The sequence below is a fragment of the Neolamprologus brichardi genome, chromosome 20 (assembly GCF_056152115.1).
Source record: "Neolamprologus brichardi isolate AB-2024 chromosome 20, ASM5615211v1, whole genome shotgun sequence".
In the NCBI taxonomy this organism is placed as follows: Eukaryota; Metazoa; Chordata; class Actinopteri; order Cichliformes; family Cichlidae; genus Neolamprologus; species Neolamprologus brichardi.
In genome coordinates, this window is record NC_142123.1 from 3,528,525 (window position 1) to 3,542,879 (window position 14,355).

General features: G+C 42.0%; 1 protein-coding gene across 2 annotated transcripts; it reads right to left on the bottom strand.

The window, feature by feature from the left end:
* Positions 1–1,010: 1,010 nt before the first annotated feature.
* On the bottom strand, positions 1,011–12,697 carry larp4aa (La ribonucleoprotein 4Aa). 2 transcript variants are annotated; one of them, XM_006785591.3, is made up of 17 exons: positions 12,154–12,697; positions 9,835–9,952; positions 9,334–9,492; positions 8,545–8,629; positions 8,292–8,428; positions 8,090–8,193; positions 7,885–7,995; positions 7,738–7,791; positions 7,434–7,643; positions 6,666–6,769; positions 6,424–6,465; positions 4,041–4,280; positions 3,394–3,445; positions 3,127–3,285; positions 2,890–3,023; positions 2,594–2,795; positions 1,011–2,261 (listed from the first exon to the last, which is right to left on the bottom strand). In XM_006785591.3, the coding sequence occupies exons 1-17, from the start codon at positions 12,268–12,270 to the stop codon at positions 1,860–1,862; spliced, it is 2,430 nt and encodes an 809-aa protein (XP_006785654.2). In that variant the 5' UTR covers positions 12,271–12,697; the 3' UTR covers positions 1,011–1,859. The 2 variants fall into 2 exon arrangements, with proteins under 2 accessions (XP_006785654.2, XP_006785655.2); XM_006785592.3 differs by lacking the exon at positions 6,424–6,465.
* Positions 12,698–14,355: the final 1,658 nt, after the last annotated feature.

Consider the following 14,355-nt stretch of genomic DNA (forward strand, 5'->3'; position numbering starts at 1 on the left):
TTGGATACTCGTTTACTGCATTACTAATCCCAAAGTCAACGCAACAAGTATTTTCTCTCAGCTGACATCTTGATCGGTACAGAAATGTCATATGTGATTTTTTCATTTTTGCCAATGCGATTTCACACAACTTTGGGGAAACCAGCCTACCAAGATTGGGAGAAAAGCGCTGCATTAGAATTAAAATAAATAAATTTAAGAAAGCAATACATACAGTGAGTCAAACTTCAAATTCTAAGTTAACCTGTTTGTTTTCCAAAACTTAGAAGAAAAAAAACAAAAGGAAAACAAAACAAAACAGCAAACTCACCCTAAAAGCACAAAACAATCTGGTGGATTGACTGGTCAAAAGCCTCCCTCCGTAAATGCAATACTAGAACAATTACATTCTCCCACACACGTTTCTAGTGAAGGGTTATTACAATATAGCATAGGTTACTACACCTCTACAGCTTTTTCAAAATCCAGTTTCACTGGGCCAAAGAGTTCCCCCAAAGATTACATTAGCAGACCTCATCAATAAAAATCTAAACTTTATCCTAGCACACTATAATCGCAGCCAGCTGGCACGTAGCACGTGAAAATATTCCAATTTCCTTTATACCCACAACTTGGCTGCCTGATAGTAAATAGCTATCATCATTAGCTAACAGCACTCAGTCTATTTTTTTTGACATTATGCCATTGTTAAGAACAAATTCACAGATAAGCTTAACCTGGATATCCCGTGATGATGATGATGATGATGTAGAAAAGCCAAACCTTGCCTAAAACCACTAGGCGCACCAAGCAGTCAAATCTTAGCAAAAACCTATTTGTTTTTCCTCATGAAAACACACGAACCCCCCAAAAAACAAAACCCACAACAAAACATGTAAACAGAGAACCTGACTGATAATCAACATGACAATATTCTGAATTCATCGGGAACAGTTAAACTCAAAACACGTAAAACTCAACGTGAAAAACTTTGGACCAGGCTAGCAGGTTCACCGCGGCTAACAGCCCAGTGAGCCCCCCCCCCCTTACAGAGCATCTGGGCTTTGAACAAAAATCACACATCTGACCGCGGCGCGTGTCAACACCTTCTGATAATCTGACGGAGAGCGTTTAAGCCAATCATGAACCAGGATCAAAATACCACCATAGAACACAATTCATTGATATACATTAGAAGACCACATTGTCCCGTTTCAGGACGATTCAGAATCTCTGCTGTAAAAATCAAAATGTTCTCAATATCATTACATCAGTGCGACAGCACCCTGCAGCACTTCAGTCATTTAGCTTAACAATCGATGCATACACAGACATCAGTCAACCCTTCAGTCATACTTGCAAACCTAAGCACACAAGAGAAAAAACGAAACAAAAACTGATGTCTCATTGCGTGTTAGTGATATCTTTGTATATGTACATGACATATATGCATGTTCTTTTTTCTTAGTGCATATTGTTCTTGCAGACCAACATCTATTCTTTAATTAAAAAAAAAAAGAAAAAAAAAGGTAGAGGGCCATTTACGAGGCCCAGCATCCCACCTTTCCCTAGCGGAGCATGAACGAATCAACAACCTTCAGGTAAGTCACACTTAAATTCTTTTAAGCGTATTTCTGAAGGCCAAAACAACGTTTTTGTTTCTTTTCCAATCACTCGTCAAAGTTCTTCAGGTGTCATTTTGCCCACAAGTCCTGGATGTCAGTCTCATTGCCACTTTAAAAGCCTCTCTTTGGACATGTTCCAGGGGGGTGGGGAAGGTGGCTACCATAATTGTTGTTGCTTTTATGTTATTCATTTTTATATAATTATATATATCCATGTATATATTCATACATCTTTTTTCTATTGATATCAAGTTTTTATTTTGGCGATACTGGTGGGATGTTCTGCTCTTTTCCAGTGTGCCTGTATCCTCCCTGCGGGGAGCTGCGTCGGGCTGGTGGAGGACGCCTATGGTCCCGGAACTTGAGGCCCCCGGTGCCCCTGGGACCATTGCTGCGGTGGTAGCCTTGAGAGTCACGTTCACGTGGTGGCCGGCTCTCCTTGCATTCCCATCCGCCCTCCCTGTCGTGGCTTCTCTCGTGCTTGTCTCCAGGACTGCTGCTGGAGCCCGGCTCCTCGGCCTTGTTCACGCGCAATTCACGTAGTGGCTGGCCCGACGCGGTGCTAGGGGTGGCCGGGGTGGCTGGGGCAGGGGATGCAGGGGGAGGGTCCTTGGGTGGCCTTTGACACACTTCGGCGTAGCTGAGTTTACGGGGCTCCTAAACAAAAACAGAAAAATACAACATTTTTAAGATGGGTAAAACATACACTCATTTACCACCCTTCCAGTCAAACCCTCAGATCTCATAATCTTGACGCTCATTGGGGTAGGAGTGAAAATTCTGGACTTTTGGTGAGACAAAAGCATGAGGGGTGGGGTTGGGGTGAAAGGAGAGAGAGAAGAAAAAAGAAAGAGTGACAGAGATGAGGGATAGAGCCAAAGCCAGTCAATTCACTACCTCACTTTCCCTCTATGCGCAAAAGATCTCATCATCAGGAAGACAACTGTGCTCATGTGGCGGCAGCAACAACAGGAAAGTCAGATTCTCACCTGTGCAGGGGTGGGAAGAGCGGCTGTCGCAGGGGCAGCCGTGCTGGGTGTGGCTGGTGTGGAAGCAGCAGAGGTCTGAGGCCTGGAGCTAGGCACAGGCTGTGTGGAGGCGGGGTTGCCGGGAGTTTTGACAGGTGTGCGTGGAGTTGCTTTTTGAGTCGGAGGTTCCACCCGTTCGACTCTCTTCTCCTGACGAACGGTACTATCAGGACAAGAGGTTCAGTTAGCAAAGCTAACATTTTAAGTTTTATTCTAAGAACAAAACATGCTCAAATTAAGAGCAGAGACAATCATACCCAGAGGCTGAAGGTCCAAGTGGTTGAGTAGCAGATTTTGCTGCTGCCGGGGCAGGACTTATGACAGCCACAGCTTCCTCTGCGACTTGACCTGAACCTGGACTCACAGTGGCTTCTTTATTGGCTTGTTCTGCCTATAAAAAGCAAAGTGCATGAATGTTACACTTGTGCAGTCCTCATCTCAACAATGCTTTCTGTGCATCATTGTTCAAGAGATTTACAAACTCATTTTCTTACCTTGTCCCTGTACAAACCACGTACTACATCCGACATCCGGTTTTCTAACACTGGCTCCCCCTGTGTGCTGACCACACAGCCCGGAAGAGGAGGGAAGTTGGTAGCAGCCAGGTCAAACTTGGGTGGTGAAACCTTGACCTCTGTTAAGGGTACAGGCCTCTGAGAAAAGGAATTAAAAACAGAGCCAACGGGCAGAAATATCATTACATGGTTCATGGTTTTAAACACAACATACAAGTTTTATGGCCATAGGTAATTGCTGTTTACCGTAATCCGATCTTCTTCTCGCCTCCTCCGTGTTCCTCTGTAGGTCGTACGTCTGAAATACAAATAAATAAGGTGTGAATAATGAGTCAAGTCAGTCAAAATTCATATGCATGCTAAATCCATTAAGCATGTGTCAGTCAATAAGCAAATTTCAATGACATCATTTGATGTTTACATATAAATCAGAAAGAAAATGTTTGAAGCAACAGACAAAAAAGAACATGTGCAACTAGCTCAAGCACAGGTGCTGCTGTTGACACTGTTGACAGTGAGGCATGCTCCTGGCAGGGAGCAGTACATGAGACTTGCCAAAAAAAGCAAAGAAAGTTGAGAAATCTGGCAGCTTAGTCTTCAAGTTGATGATTAATGCTGTAAGTGGAATTTTGAACTCCCAAGTTGACTGTTTTGTTTGTTTCATTTACCAAAAAAAAAAATCAAATCTGAGTAGTACCTACCCACTGAAATAATACTCATGTCTAGGTCTAAAAACCCTTTTACTCATTTAAGATGCATTTAGTTTAAAATATGGCTTTTGGTTAAAGTCAACTGTAACTTGCTTAAATCGATGGAAATATCATAACTTATCAAATCTAACCTACGAGCAGCAGCTCTAACATTCGACCAGGTTTGAAACAGATGAGGCTTACCTTCCACGTCCAGCTATGCCACTGTCTTCGCTGGCGTCCAATGAGGAAGAGGGGGGTAGATGCGAGAATGCCATGGTCAAGTCAGTGGTTGTCTGGACTGTGTTAGTAGTGGAGATGGCGGCAGTAGCGTTGGGAGCAGGAAGCTGCGGGCTTCGCAGTCCGGTCAGGCTTTCCAGTGGGACCGGTGTTACGGATGCTGAGGTCACGTCGTTTGGCCTCACCTGGGGCTTTACGTGGTTTCTGTTGTCGTGAGGGGAAAGTGAAGATCAAGGTTACTATGCATTTAAAATGCTCTGCATACAAACTGGCAACCAGTGCTTCCTACTGAACTTAACTTTCGGTTAAGGTGCTTTTACACTTAAGTCCACGTAATATAAATTATTCCGTTCAGGATTTATATTTTTACACATTTACCAACTTTTAGTCGTATATTTTTGCAGTCATAAAATACACAAGACATTATGCTTATGTGTTCCAAGGAAACAGATCTGTGTAATACACATCCAGAGCCTTTGAAAGCAGTTCAGCAGCTGTTACAAGTACATTAATCCAATTTGTTGGCTATAAGATGTTAAACCACTGTAGGGCTGTTCGATATAACTATATATTTCGGATGACGATATAAAAACGTCTATCGTTTCATATTACGCTATTGTTTGTTTCGTGGTGTCGCAAAATGAACTGTTTACAGCAATAGTTTTTCATCAATGGTCACTGTAGAATTTCATATTTAAAATACCCACACTACGGACGGACAACTGCTTTATGCATTTCGTTAGCAACAACAAAAGTAAAACCGCTTATTTCCCAAATAAACCTTTCACAATAAAGCTTAAGACCCTGTTAAGATTTTTCAAAATAAACTGAATCACATGAAACAGTATGCAGTGTTTACGGATGAGAAGCTAAAAAGAGCCATCAGGTGCTAAAAAAAATTTAAAAAAATTAAAAACCTTAGGACAAGCTTTTCCCAGCAGCACGCCGTGTAAAACTCACAAAAATTGTTAAAATTGCGTCCGTTTCAACTTATGTAACACTCGATTCCAGGTACACGACGCCCAGGTGAAAACACTTTGTGCAAATCGAGTTGCCCGAGATTCACAGAAGTTACAGAAAATGTAAAACTTGTGTGATAAATATCGTTGTCGGGACGATAAATGTCTTATATCGGCATATGAGATTTTGGTCATATCGAACAGCCCTAAACCACTGTATGAACTTAAGAGTAAATCTTGTGTTAAAACACTGAAAATCATGCACTGCAATCTGAGGTAATTAGAAGCCTGTACACATCATTTGAAGTCTTCAAAGGAAATAAACAATTTTCTAGTGAAAAGAAGCTAAAACGGTTCAGTCAGTTCAAAGGAAACACTGGTGGCAACCACACTAAACTTGACAGTTTGCAAGGGAAATGGGACAACATGCTGTGTCTTCAGAGTAAACGTAGACATGCAGGTGGTTTTGGACTACAACTGAGGTCATGATTGGCTGAAGCAGCTAAAACTCAGATGTCAGCTATCTGCAACCAATCATTAACTCACTGAGCAGAGCTGACAACACCCCTGCAAGACCTGCCAGGGTTTGTGCCACAAATAAACCTTTTAGATGTTGTATGATTAGCATGATTTCACATAGACTTATCTTCCCACCAGTCTTTGACCCTCAGGTCTCATAATCTGAACGCTCATTGGGTTGGGACTGAAATTCCTGACTTTGAAAGTCCACAGGGAGAACAGAGAGAGAGAGAAAGAAAGAGCAAAGAGAAAAGATGAAGAAAGCGAGAGAACCAAAGTCAGTTCTTCCATCCCTCTTTCCCTCTATGCGCATCATGATCTCATCACTGGGTCTGACTTATGTCTCTGTGAAGCTTCTTTTGAACAAACGTGATGAACACGCTTGAAAAAGTTGTCATCTCTTTGCACAAAAATGCAGTGTATGAATTGATGCTTGACAGCAGAGATGACCTACACTCAACTCCTGTCAGCATTTCTTTGTTACAGCATATGATGACAGTCACGAATGAAAGCAGCACAAATAAAAAGAAAGACTACACATAATGGATAGTTAGTTGTGATGGAGAGAAGCTGTCACGTGTAATAATGTAAATGCAAAGAAGGGCAAGGTGGCCTTAACTGGAAAAATAAATAAATAAAGCCAGTTGCTCGAAATCAGATTGCAGCCAGCATTTATCAAAGGAAAGACAAATTCAGGACGCTCATAAAAAGGCACCAAACATTTATCACAACTACGAGGACGATTATGGCCATAAAAATCTGCCTGGCAGAAGGCATGGGGCCTGTTATGTATTTAATCATTTGGCTACTGCGGTATGGTAAGAAATGAGGGAAGCAATGAAGCTCATTATATAGTATAACAGTGGTACCTGAAGGCATTTATTACATTCTTTCTTGAATAGAGGGGTACACTGTGGGGAAGTAAAAGAAGACAGGGAGTGATGAGCAGTTCCCTCCTTAACTTTAGACAAACTGTATTACAGAGATGGTCCGATGTTCACTGTTTAACTTCATGCAAACAAGAACACAAGTGATAAAACATTCTAATATGTTTGAGAAAAGAGACCCCACCCCCCCAAACAAACAAAAAGCTCACAGCAGTAATCCTTACCGGCTTCTGTTGAATGGGCGAGTGATATTAAGAGAACTGGAGCTGGTCTTGTAGTGTCCAGCAGAGCCAAATCCATTCACAAAGCTACTGTTGGGAAACGGAGCCTGCTCAAGAGGTGGAAGGGAGCATAAATAAATAAAAAAGTCAGTATTTACTAATCCTGCTTAAAGCAACACTTGTTTTCCAGATATCTGTTGTTTAGCTTTCCCCAAGGAGATGAAAATAGGTAAGCTCATTGTAGAGCGGCTTTAGAAAAGAAAACAACAAAAACATCCCAGCCAATTCTTATGCAACATTGTGTATTTATGTCACTGACATTTCAGAAAGCAAAGCATCTGAATTTAAGCATCACAATAAATAAGGAAGAAATAACTAACAAGGGATTCTGCCACAGCTGGCGCGAAACACATTTTTCACGGTTGATTTCCTGCATTATATTTAGGTGCTGAATGCTGGTGGTGAACGCAGACAAAAGCCTTTGAGGTGCATGAAGTGTGGCTTTCTGTTTTCTGGGTTTTAATAATCACACAGAACAGACATTAATGCCTGACTGTATTTGGCTATATTTGTAAAGATGCAGTTATTTCGATTAGTGCAAAATAAACTTGGATGATTAGTCGGCAGGTGTGCAATGGTCCTGTGATAAAAACACCTTCTATAAGAAATAAATTAACATTAATAACATACTGAATTCGCCCCTTTGACTGTAGATACTCTGACAGAGGGTTTTAGTTAGTCTCAAAGCAGCAAAAGCACAGTCAATCTCACCAGAGGCGTTTCAAAGTACGGTGTGGGCGAAGGTGTCCAGGTGGGAGGTACGATGCCGTAGAGGGGGTACTGCTGCTGGGGGTAGACGTGCTGCATGTAGAGCGGAGAGCTGTACTGGGACTGGCTCTGGGACTGCTGAGCGTACAGGCTGCTGTCCATGCTACGGTAGCCGTTCTTTGCAAAAAATGTGTTGATGGCCTTTATTCTGGCCTGTTGGTATGAATCAGAGGGGGAAATGTGTCAACAAACGTCAAGATGTTTACAGAGGGGCCTTTCCAAAATGTCAGATTTTAATTTAACTCACCATAATGGGTTTTCCCTGAAATGTTTTTACTTCTTCTCTCAAGTACTTGTACGCCTAGGGGGGCAAGAAAAGAGTCAAACGACTATCAGTGATGCTGGATTTCATCTGAATACTTTAGACATGATGAAGAAGAGTTGAGCTGAGTACCTGTTGAGCATCTGTGTCCGATTGGAATGTGATGTACCAGTTGTTGTTGTGTGCAAACTCGACACTTATAACCTTTGGACAGTTGTCATTTTTGAACAATGACTCCACTTCCTGTGAATTGAATACAATGCATACTCACTTCAAGCATATAACTATGTTTTCAGTGCTTTAATGGCCTGTCAGTCAAACTTTTTTTGTTTCTTACCTCAACAGGTGTGGTTTCAGGAACTTCTCTCAAAATGATAATGCACCGCTTGTGATTAGGACGCACTTTCTCCCCTTTCTCATCCACTTGTACCATAGGAGACGCTGGGAGGAAGAGTGGGTTTAAGAATATTTAAGTTGAGGCAAAAGACCAATCAGTACACACCTTTTTAAACATGAGCCATCCTCAGCTTTTCACTTACATCTCAACACATCCAGAATGAGGTCCATGTCTGTAGTGAGGACTTTAATGCTCTCCATACTGGCAATAGTCCAAATAGGGACAAACTGATCGCTGTCCATCTGGGACATCAGGTATAAATCCTTTGAGAGGTTCTCTCTGAATCAAAATAAATAAATAAATTCACGTAGATTAGCTTCTCCAAACAGTCAACAGAAAACTATTTTCTAAATTTTGCACATAAAAAAAACTTGCTTTAGGTGTTGGTTTCTTACCTGGAGAAATAATACTCCAGTTCTTTCTTCAGAGACTCTCGCAAATTCTCAGAAGAGATTGGCTGTTCTTCCGTTTTTGAATCCACTGTAAAACATTAAAGAATCAATGGTTAAAAAAAATTGCAATGTTTTCTGTTAAAAAGCATTAATTACATTATTTTTCAAACACAACCTTTTTCTTTTAAAAGACACATGCTGATGTCACATGACATTATAAGCAGTGACTGAAATGACTCCAACAGTGTCAGATTCATCCGTGTCATAAGCATGACAGGAAAAGTTTGAGTTACTGGAAAAGCGGCTAGATTGAGGTGACTTTTACTCCATTCAAACTCACACCCTGTATGTGTACAACAACACCTTTATCTATGACCTTGGGGGGGCATTAGATTGCACAGGTGTAACTAACACAGGGGCCAGTGGTTCCAAGTTTCCACAGTGGAGTATATGCTTAGCAACACAAGTGATTAAGACAGGGTTTTTGTCAAGGTGGTAATTAAATACAAATAACTCTACAGGTTAGTGTGACCCAGCAGTCTCTCAGTTGTTTACAGTGTTTCATCTGCTCCCAGACAAATTTCCCTCGGGGAACAAAGAGTTTTGTGAACACATCTGCGTGAAAGTCCTGTATTTTAAGCTGCTGAGACATTTTATGGTATCAGATCACTCAATCTGCCACCTCAGTGCATTCAGGTTGTTCATAATTTCCTGTTTTCAGACGTATTGAAAAAAACACTAATTTTTAGCTGCAGCCTGTGTGTGAAAATGACTTCTTGTGTCAGGACTGACCTGAGGTCCCTGTTGTAGACTCAGCGGGGGAAAAGCCCAACTCTGGAGGGTCCATTCCATTTACTGCTATCTCAGCTGTTGCTGTGGAGCTGCTGTTATCCAGGGCCGGGAATCCCACGGTATACTGCTTGCACCCAGCAGACGGAGGCTCAGAGTAACCTGTGAACAAGGTAAAGAGTCTGATTCAGAAAGAGCACAGTCTATTTCAAACTTACCCGCATCTTTGATGGTTTAGCTATTTATTGTTTGTGTACATGAATAAAGTTGCAACTTATACAGATGCTATCTAAGATTTTTTTTTTTTTAAAGTAGTAAGGCCCCAAAATTATTTTAAAACACCAATAACAACGTTAGGAGTGTTGACTCAAAAAGGGGAAATAATCCATGAGTAGACATGGGCGTCACAATGTCCAGTTTCCCAAAAAAGCCTTCAAACTTATTTTCCAAACACGTGCTGTAAAGCGCAATAAAATCAGTTTAGCATACTCTTTCATTTCTTACCCTCATTGAGATCCGAGGGAGACCAATGAGGGTTGCTGGTAACGGTCTCGCTGGGGGCCACGGGCATCTCCTGCCACACCTTGGCATTAGGATTCAAACCAGCACCCTTGAAGGTGACCTTTGAAATAGAAAGAGGAGGATCAATCAAATTTGGTTCCGGCAAACACTGAAAGCAGAGTGATGTTTATTTTTGAGCAGAGGTAAGTTGTCAGTTATCTAAATTTTACTGTTGAAATTTAAGAGTTTCTATTTAAGCACTGAAATGCACACAACGTTTCATCTGTTTAATGCTTTTAGTGGTTCTTCAAACGTAAGACGCATTCAAATAAGGGCTCTTTTGACTAACAAATGCGTGACCATTTACACATCTGTCACCTGAGTTTTGCTTCTTTTTTTTCCCAGTTGCTTTTTATTCCTTTTTAAGAAACAGAGTTTTAAATTTTAGATCTCTGCTGCACGTCTCAAGGCATGTTTGCCCTTACTCCAGCAGAGGTTTAAGGAAGGAGGATGCAATCCAAGTTACAGTCAATATTGAACAACCCTTCACACCCTTTTTACCTTGTGCTGGACAGCCATAGGAGCATGTTCAGCAAAAGACTCATTCAACCACAATACACCACAAAAACACCACATGAAATCACCCCTACTATTGGCCAAAAAACTTTATAACTCCCCCTTATGACACCTAGACTGTCATAACTAATACACTGTCTATAATGTTTATAGCATTGTTCTAATATGGCAGTTTGAGTGCCTTAGTTTTATTCAGTTTTGTTTATATTTTATATTTCATATATATTTTTCCCATTTATGTTTTAAGTCTGCATCTGAATGAAAATTACTTCCCCCTGGTATTAATAAAGTATTTTGATTCTGACACCAGGGGAAAACAAAGCCAAACTAAATTATGGTCTTCAACAACACCATAATAGACTAAGAGAGGAGCTATAGATGGGTCATAGCCAACAACAGCTATGTCTGCTGATTTTCATTGATTAAATTTATACTGATGGCTGGAACATCCCAGTGACACATGTCCCCATAAGGCCTTGTGATCTCCTGTCAACAAAATCAGCCCTTACCCTGTTCACCTCAAGGAGGGGTGACTATAAAAGCTGTGTGTAGTCAAAATATTTGCAAATAAACACGTTACATGTTACCTTCACCAGCATAAATTTATTTCCCATGTATGTTATCCACAGATCTGATCTGACTCTCCATACCAAACCGGCTATGGTCTGGCAGAAGAAATCCTGACCCTGCAAAGATCTGTGGCCAAGAATAGATTGCACACTGACACATTAAGATCTACAGACACCGATGTGATCTTGATGTGAGCTAACTGTGGACTGTGTTTTTAATCTTGTGTAAAGTGGATGGCAGCTTCCTGCTAAACTGTCAGATTTGCTTCACATTGTCATTCACCACCTGCTAACAGGTCCTGGCTCTTTTTTGCAAAAGCACTTGGCCTGACAAGAGCAGCTGCCGGTGGTAGTATGGCTCAGGGCACTTCTCCTCCCCGATCACACAACAAGAGCGGGATGTATACCCATAGGAGAGGCCTCTATGCCATTCAGACAAGCGCGGACATTTATGTGCGGTGCAACTTGACACATGGTTACAATGCACGCTTCTGTGTTACAGGCCACAGCGAGCCAAGCAATGTCAGCTGACTGCGCTGCGCAGCAAAGGCCAGGTATTTGCAACGCATGTCACTGCGCTAGCTAGGTCTGCTAGCACCGCGATTAGCTCACAGATAACGGAGTGAATGAACACTATCATTCGGCCAGTAATTGAAGCATCGTTCACCCGCTAACGGAAAACAACTGATTCGGCGCGTGCCCGCTTCAAATACCACCGCCGTCATCCTAAAGCTCTGTCAAAACTTAATTTACGGGCTAATGATTACTCAGCAAACTACTTAATGAGCTTGCTGGTTACAACGGCTAAGCTACCGTTAGCAGCTATCTAAATGAGCTGCGGTAGAGCTACTGCTATAACCCCCCACACACACACCGCCACCATCACCAAGTGTGTAAAAGTAAAGCTTGTACTGGCAGAAAGTAGAGTAAGTACTCGTGAAAGTCTTTGATTCTGGTCCTGCTTTCTCACATAGTCACAAAACAGTCACGCAAAAACTCACACATTCACAAACGCGCTCAAAGTTTCATTCTTGATCTTGTTTGAGTTAATTTCAGATGTGTAATAAATAACAAAGCTAATTACGCAAAGGGGGCGTACTGTGCTAACAGGTCTCCCTGTTAGAAAGCGGCAGTCGCTTAGCCAGTAAGCTAACACGCTAAAGAAGGCCTCACTCACCATGCCGCCTGACCCTCCCTCGCTCCCCAGCGGAGCCTCGTCCTTCCCACCGGTCTTCGGTCCGGGATCAGCCTCCTCCTGCAGCAGCGGCGGCTCTCCGCTCTGGTCTGAACTCATCAGCCGCTCCTGACTCACTTCCACCCCGTCGCGTTCTCCCGGCCCCCTCCTGCCACCACCACCGCCGCCGCGTCTCCCCGAAACGCCGGCTGAGTTCAGCAGTCAGTCTGGTCCTCTCCTACTCGACTCTGGATTGGCTAACCGGCTAGCGGGTATGCTACAGACTGAAGCTAGCGAGCTAGCGTGCGTATGAATCAACGAAGCGGGCTAACGACTAGCTAGCTCAATGAATCAAGCTCACACGCCGAGAAACTAATGGTACAAGCAGTGCCAAACCATGACTCTTCTTAAACGGCGGTCCCCACTGGCGTTTCGTCAAATACTACACCACACACCGGGTTCGTGAGGCGCATTCCTAACCGGGCGACCGGAGCGGACACTGGGGACACGCACCTTTCCTCAGCGCAGGCACACAGTCCGCCGAAATCCCGGCTGCCACCGCGAGAACTCGGTGACCTCTACGGCGCTATTTCCTTTTCCGGATTTACACTGTAGTTTTTCTTTAGTAAGAGCACTTACATCGAGACCCAGTCTCTGTCTTTTGTTTGTTTTGTTTTTTAAAGAATAAATAAATACAAGAGGTGAAATCCATCTAATGTTATTTTTCCTGTACCAGAGAATCTGAACTTATCTTCCTGACTTTAAACCATAAGAAATACATGACATAAATACATAAATAATAAGACACGCACTGGGATACATACCTTTTTTGTGCTGTAGGCCATTTCACCCTTCATGCGTGTTTTCATTATTTCTTATTACTTCTTGTAAATGCAGCTTAAATGCAGCACTATGTTGGGCGCTGCATAAGCTTTATATACAGGCCACCAGCCTGCTGCAATTCTCTGAAGTATAGGCTTTCAGTTTCAGTTACTGTGCTGATTACATTGTGAAAAGGCAGTTTGTTGATTACCAGCAGGAATAATGAGTGGTTTGGGACCTTTTGTGTGGCAGCAAAAGAAGTAAAAAGGAAAGCGCTGTGATGTAATCAGATTTCTGGCACCCTGCTCAAGATGTAATCAGGAACAGGTGATTAAAATAAATTTCATTAACCTGAAAATGGGTTCTCAAAGATAGCTAACATTCTATTATACTGGTGATTATGGATCCATAATTGGATTATCAACATTGTGAATGAGAATGGCTCCAGTGTTTATGTACCATTCAAAACAAAGCTCTCAGGGACTGGGGTATTTGTGTGCAGCCCCAAACATGTGCTTGACAAAAGACACAGAGACCTGCAAAGATTTTCAGATATCATTACTGAAAAACCAAGAATTTTCTGAATTTTAACCTGAGTTTGACGCACACTACACAGCTTGATGCAAAGCAGAATGGATCAATGCTCTGACTCATCAGACCAAGCAGGATTCTTACAATCTTGCATTTGATCAAATTAGCCTCAGTTTCCTGTTCTTAGCTGACAGGAGTGGCACTCGGTGTGGCCTCCATCTGCTTCAAGTTTTGACATGTTATACATTCAGAGATGCTCTTTCACATATTTGGGTTTTAACTTATAGTTATTTGAGTGACTGTTGCCTTCCTATCAGCTCAAAGCGGCCATTCTCCTCTGACCTCTGGCATCAACAAAGCAGTTTCACACAGAGAACTGCTGCTCACTTATATTTTCTCTTTTTCAGACCATTATCTGGAAACCATAGACATGGACACAGCCCCACACAAACAACCACATCATATTTAACCTCCTAGAACCTGGCGTCCACATATGTGAACATCACATTTTGGGGTTTCTAGACCTAAAGACACTAATATTTCTCTACAAGTGCCTGATATCCACTTAGGAGGACATTCTACTGCCACTGTTCTATCAAAATTTAAAACGAATGTTCTCATATGTGGATCTAATTTTTGTCAGAAATAAAAATCAGGTTAAAAAAAAAGATCTGGCAATTCTTTGTTTTTACATTCATGAGGTCCCAATATGCCCAAATATCAAAGAAATATTAAAAATGCATGCCATGGAAGAGCTCAAGTCTTAGGAGGTTAAACTTCTTTGGCTGATTAGCTATTTATGTTAAAAAGCAGTTAAACGTGTGTACTTAAAAAAGTGGCGAGCGAGTAGGC

Bases quoted from the DNA above. Each gene is read 5' to 3' on its own strand.
- larp4aa (XM_006785591.3), bottom strand. From the start codon at position 12,270: ATGAGTTCAGACCAGAGCGGAGAGCCGCCGCTGCTGCAGGAGGAGGCT. The intron at 9,953-12,153 runs GTGAGTGAGGCC...TCTATTTCAAAG, and splicing joins AGGGAGGGTCAGGCGGCATG to GTCACCTTCAAGGGTGCTGG. The intron at 9,493-9,834 runs GTAAGAAATGAA...CCTTGTTCACAG, and splicing joins TCCCTCGGATCTCAATGAGG to GTTACTCTGAGCCTCCGTCT.